The 17,502-nt window shown below is 34.8% G+C and overlaps 1 protein-coding gene across 16 annotated transcripts in view; it reads left to right on the plus strand.

The window, feature by feature from the left end:
• Nucleotides 1-17,502, plus strand: part of LCORL (ligand dependent nuclear receptor corepressor like) — a 117,053-nt gene that overhangs the window by 87,047 nt on the left and 12,504 nt on the right. For 6 of the 16 annotated variants that reach the window (XR_010361442.1, XM_064418545.1, XM_064418543.1 and 3 more), the window contains one exon: nucleotides 8,199-13,078. The exons of 4 other annotated variants lie outside the window; for them this stretch is intronic. Coding sequence is in view for 7 of the 12 variants with exons in the window: in XM_064418545.1 (XP_064274615.1) it covers nucleotides 8,199-13,078 (4,880 nt within the window). In the remaining 5 variants the exon portion in view is untranslated. Of the gene's footprint in view, nucleotides 1-460; nucleotides 4,737-8,198; nucleotides 13,079-17,502 lie in introns of those variants that run through there. 6 more of the 16 variants (XR_010361445.1, XM_064418554.1, XR_010361444.1 and 3 more) reach the window with 4 other exon arrangements.

The raw sequence follows: 17,502 nt of genomic DNA on the forward strand, positions 1-17,502 counted from the left end.
ATGTACCTATTGCTGCAAATTTTCTATAAGGGGGTTGACTCTTTTATTACTTGTTTAGCGGTAACGTCACGTTTCTACTAACAAAAACTCCTTCAGGATTTGGGTATTTAACAGAACGTTAATTGTATAATTAAAATTATAACAGTGTTGCTCTGCAAGCATGTGAACAAGGGAATATAGCAAGCACATGAGAGTATTACTAAATACTGAGCTAGGATATAAAGTTCTTGGAAGGGCTGCTGTAGAAGCCACGGTATGATTTTTGACACACTGTCCTACCAGAACTGTAACATTTTGCTAGGATAATCATTTAACTACCACATCTCAAAGGCTAAAAAGTATCAGAAGCAGTGATGTTACCGAAGCAAGGAGTATAATAAAGGAGTGGACCCTTCCCTTCCATAGCTGTGTGAGAGTCTCTCATACATCAGTTTACCATCGTTTCATTCCATCCATCCAGGAGACTACACAGAAACAGAGAGGACTATGTGGAAAGAAGTGCTGAGTTTGCAGATGGTTTGCTCTCAAAAGCTTTGAAAGACATTCAGTCTGGAGCACTGGACATAAATAAAGCAGGCATACTTTATGGCATACCTCAAAAAACTTTACTTCTCCACTTAGAAGCCTTACCAGCAGGAAAGCCTGCACCTTTTAAAAATAAAACTCGAGATTTCAATGATAGTTATTCATTTAAAGACAGTAAAGAAACTTGTGCAGTCCTACAAAAAGTAGCCTTGTGGGCAAGAGCTCAAGCAGAGCGCACAGAAAAAAGTAAACTCAGTCTACTTGAAACCTCAGAATTAAAATTCCCAACAGCTTCCAGTTACCTCCACCAGTTAACTCTACAGAGAATGGTCACTCAGTTTAAAGAAAAAAGTGAAAATCTACAATATGAAACTTCAAGTCCCACTGTACAATTAAAAATTCCTCAGCTAAGAATAAGTTCTGTGTCCAAACCACAGTCTGATACTGCTGGTCTTCTGGATGTTATGTACCACGTTTCTAAAACCTCCTCAGTCTTAGAAGGATCAGCTCTTCAAAAATTGAAAAATATCCTCCCTAAACAGAACAAAATTGAATGTTCTGGACCTGTAACTCACTCAAGTGTTGACTCCTACTTTCTGCATGGGGACCTCTCTCCTTTGTGTCTTAATGCTAAGAATGGGACAGTAGATGGAACCTCAGAAAATACAGAAGATAGTTTGGATCGTAAAGATAATAAGCAACCAAGGAAAAAACGTGGCCGCTATCGGCAGTATGACCATGAAATAATGGAAGAAGCAATTGCAATGGTAATGAGTGGGAAAATGAGTGTTTCCAAAGCACAAGGAATTTATGGGGTACCTCACAGCACTTTAGAATATAAAGTAAAAGAAAGATCTGGAACATTGAAGACTCCACCGAAGAAGAAACTCCGTTTACCAGATACTGGCTTATTTAATATGACAGATTCAGGGACTGGCAGCTGCAAAAATAGTAGCAAGCCTGTGTAGAATAATTGTTAGCAAATTGTTTTGTGTGTGTGTATGTATGTCTGTATACACACACTATGTGAGAAACACATATGCTCACTCTGACAGAAGACATGAAGTTATACAGTTCAAAAACCACATACATGCCTTTTGAAAAATAGTTTTATTCAGGGTTTTCACTGTGGACAGAATTATAGAGTTGCTCACTTAATTCTGATAGTGTGTATTTAATATAATCCATGTATAAATAGGTGAAAAGATTCAGGTTTTATTTAGTAGTCACTAGCATAAAGATGTTTTGGGAAAACAAGTATTTGTCATGTGAAGCATAATTTTTAATTGGTGGAGAACCACTTTACCCATTCAATTATCCATCTTATTATGGAAATACACAACCAAGGGTTAGCAGACTTTTACAGTTCACAGAATACTTGCAATAAATTGTAAGTAACTCAGATTATACACAGCAAGGGATTAAAAAAAATATATAGTTCCTCACAAGGAAGTGGATTTGTGAAGTATTAGTAGGATATAGTACATTCTGTGAAAGAAAAAAAGTTCGTTATTTAAATATCCAATACAAGTAAGAAAAGCATTTCATTACAAAAATGTGTGTTTAGCAGGCATAAACTGCATTTTTTATCATTTTAAGGAAATTTTGTTGTTGGTTTAGAAAGAAATTGGTGTTTACAAAGTGTACACTTATGAAATCTGAGAAATTACTGTAGTTATAGAATTATTAAATATGAAATAAGATGGAATACTAAGAGCATAAAATAATTTAAACTTTTAACATAATTTTCCTTTTTAGTTTGACAGTTAAGGTAACTTGTAAGGTTTAAAAAGAAAGTTGGAATGCAACTTAGAGCATGTTCATAATGTGCACAGAATGAGCTTGAGAATGGTTTGGGTTTGTTTTTTTGTTTAAACGTGCTGGTTAGTTGATGTTATGACTACTTAAAATTTATTTAAGGATTGTGTCACACTCCTATTGAAAAACCTCACTGTAACTGTAATATATTTGCTGCTGTGACATTTCAAAACATTTTCAGTTTATCAAAATGAATACCAAGTTACATGATCATCTTGCTAATAACCAAATTTGCAGTTCAGGGTCTTGATAGAAATACAAATATGAAACAGTGAAGCTGTTTTGAACTTTCAATAATATAAATTCTTTATAAATTTGGTAGTTAGAAGTTAGACAGTTCATTTTAAATAGGTAACTTTTAATAGAATTTAAGGGAGACCAATTACCTTCTTATTGCAGTTTTTACATGAATTTCAAAGTATTCACATTGGACTTTTTATCACACTTAATTTTTTTTATGTAATATCAAAATTATATGTCTATATATAAACGGGGGCTTGCTTCATACATTCACTACTGAACATCAATGCCCTTTTCCTCTCAACATGTAATTTTTTCTCTATGTATCTAATTTGACATAAAAAAGACTCTCCAACTTTTATACACATGGTGCACATGCACACATTTTTTCCCCCACTTAAATTTGCGTGTGTACGGGTTAATTGTAGAAATTAATTGGGACATTAGATGCATATGGGCAACATCAGGTAATGTCATTTATAGATAGACTTGCCATTAAATTCAGTGGAGAGCATACTGCAATACTGGTGGCAAAATCCAGCCCATACCTATTAACACTACTGAAAAATGACAACATCCACTTTAAAACAGAATAATCCTCTGAAACTGCACAACCAGTATCTCAGTTCTTTGGTCTCTCAGATCTATACTGAATCTTCTTCAGTCATTAAGGTTTACTTGCATATTACAGAATGAATCTCTCAGGCACATGATGATTCTTGGGGTGTCCTGTGCAGGGTCAGGAGTTGGACTCAGTGATCCTGGTGGGTCCCTTCCAACTCAGCTTAATCTGTGATTCTATGATTTTAAGCAGAACTGTACCTGATAAGGAGTTCGCAGAACAGCCGATGTCAGGGTCATCTTTCATTTTAAAAGAATTAAGCCATATTTTGTGAGGGCCAGAAGGATTAATTTGTGAATATATCCCCACTGAAAAATGCAGCTAAAAAAACTGCATTAAAAGTTTCAACATCTGTATTTATACAGTTTTACTTGCAAAAATCTGGGGCTTCAATGCATTGCCTAATATTTGTACCACACTGATGTTTTCTACTCCTCAGACATTGTTAGAACTTTGAGTCAGATCTTTATATTGAAGGCAAGTGACAGTACTCTTTTTATATCATTTAAAAGATGACCTGACCAAAAATTTAACAGGATTCATAAATCAGGGATCATTTTACTATTGACTTAACAGTACTCAGTAGTTTTGTATGTAATATTATAATTAATTTTCAACATTTTAGTACTTGTATTTATTTTTTGGTCAGAAATAGTAATTAAAATATTTTTTGATAGTTTATAGATGATACTCAACCTGTAAGTGTTTAAAGAACAGAATTATTTGTTTCTAATTATTAGGCTAACGTTTTAATTACACGACTAAGGAAAGGCAGGGAAATGTGTAAATTCTCCTCCCCAAACCCCTATGTATTTCATTAATGTCATTTAAATTATACATTTTGAACTGTTTTATAAATTCAGTTACCAGTCACTACTTAGTAATTGACAATTTCTGAAAATTCCTGTTTCAGCAGAATTTTAAATGAAGGCGAAAGCAAGCCCTACATGCTTTCTACTTATTTGAATGTTTCTCAAGTATTTTATATTAAAAAACAGTGCCTCTGTTTTTAGAACTACTGCTCAGTAAAGTTGTTTAAACCATTTCTGGTAGCTAATGACAATTTTATATTAAATTGTATATTAACTTTAGTGAGACTGATTTTTTTAGTTGTTTACAGTACAAATACTTGTATTTGTTTTTTAATTGCAGTATTTCCATTGTCGCAGTAATTTAGTAAAACTCTGTGGCTGCCTTGATTTTTGACAGATTTTTGTTAACAACTGATTTTTAGGCAATTAGTTATATTTATGCATAAATCAATTGCACTATAATTCATGAATTATTTATTACAATATTTTCTAATGAATTCCATGTATTTGTCTTGTGTTGTAAATGTACTGTAATTCTGTTTCTTCTTTGTGTTGTTATATTCCTAAATCTGATTGTATGAATTTAATTGTTTAGTTAACGTGTTTCTACGTTGTAATTTGTAGTAAAGCACTTCAATGCTTTTGCACATAAATTTACAACACTGATGTGTGATTGATTTGCTCATTCAGTAAAAAAAAGAAAGAAACAAAAACCTGTACACTGACTTATTTGACTTATTCTTGAGGCACAAGTTGATTAGCAGTGGCATAAGACCAACAACTGTACAAATCAAGCTCATAATGACTAATTTGCTGTGAGAATTTTATCAGAAATAGTAGCTTTAAGGAAGGATGTTTTCTTTCTCAGAATTGATTAATTACTAATGAGAATAAAATCAGAAAATTAATTTTCTAACACCCCCTTTAGTTAGCAGCTAAAAATTGCAAATAGTATATCGCTTTTTTGAGGTACTTATTTACTTAATAAAGTCAGAAAAGAAACATTTCTGTAAGACAGATTTGTATTTCTATAGTAGTTCCATTCTGTTTGTATGAGTACTTGAAACTCTGTTCTGTTCCAGTTTTGTTCCTGTTCCCAGTCTGTACAGTTCTTGCTGGAGTGATCAATCTTCTCTCTGGCTGAGACGACCGGGGAAGGACCCTTTTTGGGAGTCCTCTGATAGAGCTCTTCCTGACAGTTTTTGTGGAGGAGGCCAAATTTTACTTCTTTATATGTAAAATAATACACTGAAAGTCTGGGAATTAACCTTATCACGTTGTTGCCTTTGTGCCATTTTTGGACTCTAGGCAATCCCCACTCCATGTTACTAACTGCCCCTATGTGCCCGCAGGGAAATATCGTTCCATGCTTCACCTTGGTCTGGAGCGATCCAGGGGGTACCAGGGTAGCAGTGCATATTGATCCTCCCACCTCTCAGTTTCCTGCCCGCTCTCTCCAGCCATCTCTCTGTGTGTGGTTTGCAGGAAGTGTGCAGTTTGTCAGAGTGATAGGTCTTCCTTCTGTGAAATTATTGCTTAGGTCTTCTATCCTGAGGATAGGCTAAACTGCAGTGTGACAACACAAATTTAAAGAGCTATAGGAAGGTATTACAGGAAACTGAAGTATAATTCCATACTTGTATTGAAAAATTAGTGTGTTTAAACATATTGACGTCTCTGCAGGGAGACACTTCAAGGAAAAAGTGTTGCTTTAATGCTTGAATTTGTTTGTGTAGTAAACTCTGCTCCCAAGTGGTGGCTGAGTAAGGGCTCCATGTGTGTGTACAAACTCAGGAGATCGTTTGGACTGTGGTACTATTGCAGTAGAATAGATGAGAGTTGTCTTTTGTCTGTCAGCCTTAGAAACTAACTCATGTTAAGGGAAAGCAGATGATAGATGTCACACGAGGGTGGATAATCAGGAAAATTGTTTTATAAGAATGTGTGATAATCAAGATATTGCTTTATACAATAAATTGGTCTCCGCATAGCAAATTCAAAACAATTTTGAGGCCTGTGGATCATTTGGTCGCTCCCTTTGAGAAGGTTGTAAGGCTCCAGAAGTTTCTTTCACCAGTGAACAGACTTTAAATAGCAGTTACAGATACAGGTCCTCTATAGTTAAAGCTCTCCAGTGAAGCTATAGACACACCTTGCAACTCTAGACAGATGGAAAGGTTCTAGTTTAAAAATTCAGTCTGAAAAAATATTGTGCTATAGCTATCTTTTTAGCAAATTAGTACTTAACAAATTTACTCTGGTTTACAAACAGAATATGGAAGATGAAGACCTAGCAGCATGTTGATTTTTTTAATCTGGCCTTTCAAAACATTAATTATAATCATGGTGATGGGGAGGGCAATTACTTTTATCCTTAATTGTACTATTAGAATAAACTTTCTTTTTACAAGTGTAGTGATTTTGATACCTTGTGACTCCTGAATTTGTTGGAACAGACTTTTCTCAGTGTAGTGGCATTTCAAAAAGAGTCAAATCCTGACACTGACATTCCCTTGAATAATGCAGGTTTTAATTTAGATTGCAACTGCAAAGAGGTTTTGGGTTTTTTTATTTTTAAGACTTAATCATTTCAGATTAAATATTATCGCAGCTTCAACTAATACCATCACAATTATCTTATGCCTTTATGAGTTAGTATAATCTAGGTGCCTGATTCTGAATGTATACCATTTCATATGGAATATTACAGGAGAAGGAAAAAAACATGAAGAATTATTATGCACAGTTGGCTGGTTTTAAGCTCTTAACTTTAAAATCTGTCTAGGGCAGTAAAAACACAAGCTGGCGTGTAATAACTTCCAATAAGAAACTTGAAGCTAAAAGTTATTATTGATGCTTATAATTTTGGGTATGATTTAATGAATAGGTAACTATATTTAAATACAGCACATTAAATTTTAAATATGTTTGTTCATTGATCAATATAGTTGTAAAAAAATCAAAATGAAAAATTTTGGAAGTATAGGCTTAAATACAAAAAAATTACAGGGGATATAGCAGGGAACAAAGTTAGTGTCATGTTCAGAGTTTGGTGATATGTTTAAACTATACATACTTTTCTAAAACAGAATTCTTCCAACATTTTATGCTCATGCAATTGGTTTCAGTAAAACATTTGAACTAGGTGTTAACTATCTTTGATAGTTGCTATCCAGCAAAAGGATTTTGTATTTAATTGAAGAAATACCTGTATTAATTTCTACCATGGAAAATGTTCAGCTTTTCAGTATAAATGATTGATTAGGTAAGTAGTGACATTAGTTTTAATAATTTATAAGAAATTGAATAAATAGTTAAAGTAGTATTTTATAAAGTTGTTTTTTTTTTTGTTAATACATTTGAGAACAGCTGCTCAGCAGTTCTTTGATATAGGCCTACCCTGTTTTAAGGATATTTAAAGGATATTAGCTTTTATCTCAGAAATTACTTATTCCAGTCATGATTATCTTTTTTTCTGTTTAAGGAATCTTTGTGTGTGTGCACACACATGTGTGTTTAATATATTGCAATTAAGAGCTTGTGATGCACCACTGCAATTTTTTTTTAAAACTGAAAGGGAAAATTTTACCTGCAAAGACTGCTAGGCTGTTTTTCCATTTTCTGTTAGCTTGTTAAGTGTTCTTTAAATGCAGGTATAAAAATGTCTTTAGAAATATCTTTAAGTGTATCCTGAAGAGCACTCAGTACACTTGAGTATTTAAATATCAAAGAGTGGGATTCAGGAGAGATGGATCCATTCTTTTCCTCTGCCACAACCTTGAACCTCACTCATTTACCTTCTCTGTGCCCCAGTTAGTGAAATGAGAGTAATACCAAGCTTACCAGGTTCTTGGTGAGGTTTTCTTTCATTAATAGTTAAGATAGTTTGAAATACCAGAAAGTTAACATTGTTTTAATTACAGTTAGGTTCAAGAAGCTGTATTTCAAATTATTCTTTTTCCTTTAATTTTTTCATTATTATTTTTCTTATTGGTAGTTTAGTGCTATCACTGATAAGATGCACATCATTGCTAGTGACACTTGCAAGTATGATTGAATACTGCAAATAGAACTGTTTTGTAAACTCAGGTTTTTAGGCTTGAGTTTAACCATTATAACAAACATTAGAGATGGTGTTTTACTGTAATTTATATTTTGTTTTGATTTGTTTTCATTTTCAGTTCAAGCTCAACAGCTGATGCAAATTCAGAGGAAACAGCTAATTTGGAAAAAGGAAAATCAACATTAAACAAAGTTTTGGAGTCTTTTTGTTCATATCACTGGCAACAGACTTTGGCTATGTTAAAATTCCTATTACAGGATGAAAATGTTCCTATAGTTTGCAGTTGCAAGCAAACACATTTGGTCCACTCTGAAACTCCCAGTTCCCTTACTGAAGAGGATGTTCCCGTTCCATTTTGCAGTTGCAATGGACACATGCTGACAAAAAGGTGCTGTTTACAAAATCAAAGGCCAAACACTTGTTTACCACCTCTGTCTGTTTGTATTAAAGATTTCCATTCTTTGTCATGCCAAGCTGTAGCAATTGGATGTATTAAGACAATGGTGAACAAAGCATGTAGTTCTCCTAAGTATTGTGCTGACCAGTTGCAAAATTATAACAGGCATTCTGTGAAAGCAGCAGCATGTACATATTCAGCTAAGGACTGTGACCTCTTAAACAGCATTAAAAATTCAAACAGATCCCGCAGTCCATCGCCACCTCCACTATCACCTGTACACAGTAAAGAATTTGAATTGTCAGAAGGAATGGTTATGGACTTTCCAACTTTAGACAACAACAACAAGCTTGAAATATCCATCAACCAGCCTCCATCCCTCTTGCCAGCTGAAGGAAGCGAGGGAGAGTTTGCGTATGAGGGTAAAACATGCAAAGGAAAAGAGATTGATTATTCAGATGGAGCACTGGGATCAGCAGACCAGGAAAGCAATGATGGTTATATGAACTCTGAGAAAGGTGAACATTCTGCCATTTTTCAAGATTTAATGGACCGCATTAATGAGAAGTTGAAATCAATAGACACTACAGATCTAGCAACAAATCTTGTAAAACTTTCTAGCAGTGACAGGGCACCAGAAAATGATGTCAAATTAGGAGACTTCATAACTTCTCTTTTGCATAATGCTAAGGCAAGTGATTACAGCTTTATGGAATTACTTCGCCAACATGATAAACAAGTGGAAAATAAAATTATTCAGACAAGATTTCGCAAGCGTCAGGAAACTTTATTTGCAACATATAATTCTCCTGATTCACCAGTCATTCGACGACAGTCTTTGCAAATCAAGAGGGAGCTTGCAAGCCTTGATGAAACTCTTGTAAGAAAAAAGTCAATTTCTGAGAGAAATGCAAAGAAATCTACAAAAAAAATTGATAAAATGCATCCAAATAAAAGACATAGTTTTGCTGTGATAGAAGATGAGACTTTGCAACATCTTGAAAATAATCCATGTGTGAATTGCCAAACCAAACCAATGTGCTTTCCAGTACACCAAACAGAGTCTTTCAATCTACCTCTTACTGATTTTCAGACCAGCTCCAGCTTTTTAGTTCTCTCAGAAAATAGTGCTATTGCAGCTAGCCAGGCAAAACTCCCAAATATACAAGGAGATTGTGCAACCTTAAAAGAGACTGGTCAGATTCGTTTGGAGGATGAGAGTAATGAAATCTTGGGTAGAACTAAACGTAACATTGTGCCTCCTGGGTGGTACTCTGTGTATGTAACAAACAATATCATGTTTAGAAAGTCATCCAGCACAAAAAAGTCCTTGAAAAGTTTGGAAAAAATGAGAATAAATAAAAATCTTCATGCTGAAGGGTGCAGTGACATAAATATAAGCAAAATTGTGAGAGACGCAAATCTGCAAGTTGTTGTGGAGCGTTTAGAAGATACAATAAACTTATCCAGAAAAACTAGCAACTCATTGTTGGATAGTTACAAAATAAGCCAAAAATTAAAAGATAATGCTTATGAACAGGTTATGAACCCAGCTACTAGAAGGGGCTTACCTTTCACTCTGAGCGAAATGGGATGCACAGGACAAAGCCTCCTTCCACATTCACATGTGCCAAGCAGCAGTAAAATCAAAGCAATTTGCGTTGCATCAAACACCCAAGAAACTGTTATAGATCAAGAAATTAATGACGGCCTTTTGAAATCTCTGACCTTTAATTCAAGCAGGTCAGCTTCCAGTAATGGCGACTTGCATGTTACTTCTGAAGCTGGGGAGATCCCACCTCCCTTAAACTACTCTAGTCCTATTAAGCTTATGTTTGTCTCAGAAGTTAACAGTCATGAAGGAGTCAAATACACATTGACATCTGCAGCTGCATCTTCTAAGGGAAGCACAGATCTTTGTTTGTTTCAAGGGCACACAAACGCTTTGTTGGATAAACAAGCCGCAGGTGACCTTTCTCATGCAGTCTGTGTCAATGGTTGTGATTGCAGTGAAAGTGATACTCAGGAGCGGTCAGGTTGTGTTTATGCAGAAGCTGTTACAAGTTCTTGTCCGGTTGGTCAAATTAACATAAATGACTCAAAAAAAAATGATGAGGTTGTAGAGAAATCAAGCAGTAGCAGTGAATTAGTTTTTAAAAGAAAACCTGGTAGACCAAAGAAAATAGGTCCTCAAGTAGTTAAGCAGGTTAAGAGACCCATTGGACGGCCTCCTAAACCAAAAGTAGACATGAGTGGAAGCACAAAACCTAGACCTGAACTTAGCTGTGGTGGTAAAAGCCTCAAGTCTGATGCAGCAGCAATGGAAGACGTTAACAGCAACAAAAATATTACTGTGACAGTTGTTTTTGGAAGGTCAAGAAGAACTAAGAGACACGTTTCTGAAGGTAACCTAAATCTCATCAGCATTCTGCCCACACAACATATTGATTCTAATTTTGCCAATGACGCCAGCAAAGCAAGGCACAATGCAGAAACTGGAAATGCTTTGACTGAAACAGTAAAAGCCTTCCAGAATCCTTCTACTGAAAAGGAGGTCTCTGGTTATGACTACGTCAGGCCTATCAAGGGCAATCTGGCATCACCACATCCTTGCAGCAATGTCATACGGCAGATTAAGAAACCATTAACCACTGTTCGAAAACCTGGCAGGCCAGCAAAAGTAAAAATTTCCGGCATATCAGTGACTGTCAGTAGGCTTTCACCTCAGGAAAGAAAAGTGAGCATCAGCAATGGTTTGCCTCCTTTGCAACAGCAGAATGTGTTAGAAAAAAACATACCACAGGAAAGAAAAAATCAACTGTGCAATAATATGGGTCAAGTAAAGAACATACAGAAAGATTCTAGAGAGGATGGATCACACAATGTTACTACAACAGTGTCAAGAAAACGTGAAATTCCATCGAGACATTCTGCTAGAGACAGAAAACCTTCACTGCATTTTTTGCATTCATTAGCATCTTCTAGTGCATTTACTTGTAGAAGTGCCTTACTACATAAATCTTACAAACTCCATTTGAAAAAAGCTAAAGAGCGGAAAGAAAAACTTACACAATCAAATCAGTGCCCAGCATCCAGAGATACCTCAGAACAGAGAAATCCAGGAAATGCTAAAAAGGATCTTAAGGATGGTGGATTAGGGCCCATTAATGAGGTATCATCAGATCCCATTTTTTCGTCAAATCCCTCTCTCAGGTGGTGGCCTACTTCCACTTCAAGTGACACCTTGTTGGAAGAACTAAACAACAGATTTGAACAGATGACTAATACCTGGTTGAGAGTGGGGGGAAGTGAGTTTGACAAATGTGTACGTGAAAAAAGGGATCCCATTGAACGAGACTGTAATACTGAAATGTCAGACCCTTTAGACTCCTGCCTTGTAGGACTTGAAACATCACCTATAAAAATGCTTTTCCAGAAAAAGTGTAATATGAATGAACTCTGCACCTGGTTTATGCAAACTACAGAAACACAGTCTCTCTCTCTTGTGAGAAAGGCAAATGCTCGCAGTCCCATAGAAGTAGTTAGTACTAAAGAGCTAAAGATGGAAACTAAACAATCTGATCCTAGCACTTGCCCTTTCAGAAAGCACTTTAAAAAGTTTGCACTATCCTCCCCTTCAAAACCAGCAGGGAAATTGCAAATATTACATAACATGGTGAGGTCTCCAGTCTTAAGCATGAAAAGTAATTTCACTTTAGCCAGATTAAAAAGAAATGAATTTAAGAAGTTGCAGCGTGATAGGTGGGGACAAACAAAAAAGCTCTATAATCAGGCTCCTGGGGGCTGGAAATCAAAAAAGAAAAATCTGCAGTTATTTTGCCAAAGCCAATTGTTTAAGAGTACAAGTGGGGAAACCAATGATGAAACACCCAAGCTGCAGGAGAAAAATACGGTAGAAATCCAGCCCACTCAGACTTTGGTAGAGTCTCAGAATAGCCTCTTGCCAACTGAAAATGAAACCAGAGATGCATTTGTTCAACAGATGATGGGATCGTCTGACTTTAACCCACATCCTGGTTTAGCAAATATACTTAAGTCACATTCAGAGGCAAATGGAACAATTCGTTGCCAGCAAAATGTTAGAAAAGAACAAAGCCAAGATAAACTGTTTCAAAATACTTGGAAAGCCAAAACCTTTAAAGACTGTAGGATATTTCTGAGAAAAATCAACCATATTGAGCAGCACAATTCATTTAAGTTAAATAATGTCATTTATTCTCCTGAAGCTGTTGACAGTAAAAGCACTCAGGCCTATATGGAAGAAAAAAGACATCCTCTTTTAAGGTCCCATTCTACAAAACAAAATACATTAAAGAAACAAGAAAATGAAGTGGAAGCATCTAAAGGATCTAGTTCTTCTAAAGTGATTGAAAAGCTGGATGGCCAGTTTCACAGCAGAAAATTAAGTAGTGGTGTAAACCAGGACGATAATCCTGCTGGTAGTTCTGAAGGTCTTACTAGAATAAACAAAAGGAAAAGTCCACAATGGGAGACCACTGATACAAATTTAAGAAAAAGGCATAAGAGACAATCATGCAGTAGTGGACAAATGGCACCTTATTACCCAAAGTACCAAGTAGGTAAGTTCTTGTTCCCCACTTCATCTTAAAATTGAAATCATAAAGAATTGGAGAAGTCAAACAACTAAGCACTTTTTTGTTTATTGCATGTTGCTCATTTTAATTTCAGAAAAATCATGAAATCAAACATTGCATAACATCAGAATAATCCAGAAAGTGCAATTTTAAAATGTTTATAATGTTTTGCACCATTCTTTCAGCTCTGATAAGCTAAGCAGTATAGTTTAGACAGACAAGAGGTCAAGTTCTGGCATTCTGAAGTCAGTCACAACTGGCTGTTAACTTTAAAAGGAACACAATTTCATTCCATTGTGTAGTTTCTCATAGTGTGAGGAGTAGTAAACTATAAAGTGAAACATAAATTCAGTGCATTAGCATGTAGCTGGTTTTAAAAAATTCTCATTGAATTATTTCTGTTACAAATCTGTAATAGTTTTGTAATTTTACAGTAAAAGATAGTATTTTGTATTTCTGGAAATTATTCAGAGACTTATTTTAGAATCCTTTCCATGCCAAATGAAACCTGCTGACTCTAAGGGTTTTGCACGTTGAATCCTTACACAACAATTTAAAATGTAAAATTATTATTCACAAGTACTATATACGGTTGTTAAGCTAAATACTTTGGCTTGGAATCTTTTTAGGCTAGTGTGAAATTAAATCATTTTTTAAAGATAGGTATTTATAAATACATTCTAATACAATGGTGATCTCAAAAAGGCCATTATATTACTTAGAAAGAGGGCACATTTGTGTAATTATTTCTTCTGTTGGGTGAAGAGATATCCTTAAACAGAAGTCTTATTTCAACAAAATTACTAATGTGTGAAAACACAACTCCTGCAATGTGATTTAAGTTACTGCCTTTGTAGAAGCACTGTTGTATTAGCTAATCTGATATATTGGCCAAATATAAAAACCTTATTCAAAATATCATGTCAAAATTTTAGGTCCTCCTTTGTATTCTGTCTTTTAGAAAAGTATCTCTGATAATAAATGGAAAGGTTAATTTAAGTTGTAATATAAACAATATAATGGCTCTTGTATGCTTTATTTCTTTTGTGCTTCATGTGATATATAGAATTCTTCATATTAAGCTCATTCAGTGTAACTCTGCTTTTTCCAAAGTACAGCATTTTTTTATCTATGGACTACTCTTTTGTATTTTAATTCATTGATCTGGGGCCAAGCTCAGCATAAATAACTTGTTTTTAAGAAGTTCAAACTTTGACACAAAATTGCTGTAAAAAAAAAATTAGGAAAGGATAGAACATATCCATTTCTATATTACAAATGAAGAAAGAGCTCTCTCATACTTGTAACTCATTGAGAAAATGTTACATTCCAATTATATTTATCTGTAAATGTTTTGTTTCTATGGTAATGCAAGACCTATTACTGTGATACGGTCTCATGTTAGTTTTAATTGGGACTCAATTTTATCTACCTGATAACTTTCATCCTTTAGTTTTGGATTTTCAGGAAATCTGATAACTATTTTGATATTTTACATTACTTCATTTACAGTTTTTGTTATTTTCCCTTTTACTCATGGTTTCTCATATCAGTCATTGTCTTCAGAAAAGCTATGATCGGAAATTCATTGATAAAAGAAATGTTAAAAGACAAAGAATGATGATTCTGGAATTGTCTCCACACTTGTAACCCCCAGATCTTTCTTAGGGGTACTATTGCACTATCAGAGGATTGTCTGATATTGGAAGGATGTCTTGTTTTGCTGTGTTGATTCAACATTGTGTACTCCCTGCACCAGCCAAGGAAATCATAGAAACATTTTTAGTCTAATGTAGCTACTCCCTGAAAAGAAGCAACATGATTTCTAGCTGTGCATGCATGTGACTTCAAACAAAATTCCTGCATCTGGGAGTTAAATGCACATGAAAACATCATGTTTCGTTTATATGTTCTTTGGATTGTATTTTTGTTTATGTGGTATCATAAACTATATCATTGTTCTGTTGTCATGTTGAAATGTTGCTGTAGACACATTTATGGTCAGTATTTGAAGTTTTTCTTAAACTTTTGCGGATCTTGGGGTCTTACCAAATGTTCTTAAAGAGAGAGATGTTGTGATGCTGTTTTATTGTGAAACATTGTGGCAGGTGGGCAGAATGTTGTTGCCAATTTTTTTATGTACGCTTGGTTTTCATTAGCATGTGCAAGCAGGAATAAACAATTGAATTCTTACAGCTCAAGGTAGTGTCCAACAACCAGAACTGGCCATGCACTCATTGCAGCAACAGAAAAGAGTTAATTGCTTTTTCTCATTGCCTGTTGTATTCAAGATAAGGTGGCTGGTAGATACATGGGTCCATTTGAGGTTTGTTTATTCTTCTGAACTGTTGCTTCCACAATGCATTTGATGTGGTGAGGGGCAGTTCCCCTTTACTCTAAATTCATCTTCTGACAATTTTAATTTTTTTAGCAACACTGAAATGCTGTTATTCTCCATTGTGCAAAGAAAATTACATAAGCATGTTTTTAGGAAAGCATTTTTCTTTTCACAAGAGTAGTTTATTTGTAACACTGAAGGTCACATTAACATGCTTTGGACTTGGGCAAAAGGTTTCAAGAAAGCCAAGCTAAAATACAAAAAACTATTAATCCAACAATAAAACTGGGACATGTGAAATACTCCATTTTACAATCTTACAATGTACTGAATATTTTTAAAATCTGCTTCAGAGGGTGTGGACTTCATACAGGTGGAAAAGAAACTGTGAACCTTCTACAGTAGCAGGCACAGCTGACATCACAGACCTATGCTCTTAGCCTTCATATCAGGGTGGGAGTTTGCATACAAAACCTTTTAAAAATCAATTTCTGTCACTTAAAGCTAGGATATTTTCATCTAACATGAACTTTTTAATTTTGGACTTATATTTTCACTTTTTTTCAAGTAATCTGGAGTTTTAGAACAGATCTATTGAATTTGTCAGCAGAGAATATGACTTTTCAATTTTAATTTTTTATTATGTTTGAATGTCATTTTTGTATTCTACCTTAATGAAATCAAGTTTGTGCAGTACTTGAAAAGAAAAGTTGCTAATTTTTGTGGTCATTTCAAAGTTGGGTGCAAGAGTGAAGAATCATAACTATGAAAACTTTGGTGTTGTGAGTCTAGTTGGTCTTTTCATTGTGCACATAAAATAACATCTGTATTAATATTACAGACAAACATTTTCTTAAACTTAACTTCCATTGCTATAAGTTCACAAAAAAATTGTAAGGGAAAATTTTGTTAATTCTTTTTTACACGTCTGTGTTAGAATGGCTTTAATATTCCAGTCTTGTTGCTTATTTGTCTCATGGTAGTGCATTCTAGTCATAATAAAGCTACAAATAGGGATCACTTCCCTTCTACTGTGAAAGACCTGGTGACAAACAAGATTGGCTTTAGCAGGTTGTTCAGCTTTCATGAAGGACCACACTCTACACCCCTAATGAGTGACAAATATAAAATATTGGGTTAGGAAAAATGCAGAGAAGACATAGTGTAACAGTTATTAAATCTTTTGATTTTAAGAAGGCTCTTTTCACAAATGCTTTTCATCAGAAGATTACTTGGCTCTAAAATAAATTTCACCTGTGATGCAGAGTAAGCAGATACAAATTTTCATACCTGTAGTTTCCAGACAAGAAGTTACATTTTCACAGGCAGACATAAACCAAAGCAAGAGCATTAATAGAGAAATAAGAAGAATATGAGATGAATGACTGTTCAGAGTAAGTGGGCCATTTTTAATGCAGAAGTGTAAAAGCAGAAAGGTACACTTCATATATAGATGACTATACATGTGTAGTAAATCCTTACTCATTTAATGAACTTAATGGTCTCTGCCTCATTCCCCATGATGGAACAGCAGCTGCTCCCATGCCACAGTCTACTGCTCCATTTTGTTTTACACTCTGGAATTCTACTTGCCAAACTACATACTCTTCTTTCCTTTTCTTTTTCTCACATCATGTGATCTAGTGTGGGGTATGTAGGTTTTGGGTGCTGTTCAGTTTTAAACTGTGGTTATTTGCATATTGCCTTAGAGTATGCTGTTACTCATCTTCTTTTGAGGGTTCTGAGCTAAGGATTTTTACTCTTGCTTCTTTGAATAATGGACTTTTTAAAAGAACTTGGCTCTGAGGTCTTCACATTTCTTTACCTGCTAGGATACGCAGTTTTCTGCAGCTTAATGCCATGATCATTAAGGCTTTGTTTAGGATTTATATACCCAGTTTTATACCTAAGCTGAGGTGCTTTTTTCATCATTTTATTCAGTATTGTTTTGCTGTCTGTTTTTAATTTTACCTCTTCAAAAACTGAGAAACTCATGGTCATATTTTCCTATTTGTCCTTGGTCCTGAGGAAATGGCTAGATTTTTCAGCTTTCTTTAGGGAGTGGTAATAC

The sequence above is a fragment of the Passer domesticus genome, chromosome 4, assembly GCF_036417665.1.
Source record: "Passer domesticus isolate bPasDom1 chromosome 4, bPasDom1.hap1, whole genome shotgun sequence".
Lineage (NCBI taxonomy): Eukaryota > Metazoa > Chordata > Aves > Passeriformes > Passeridae > Passer > Passer domesticus.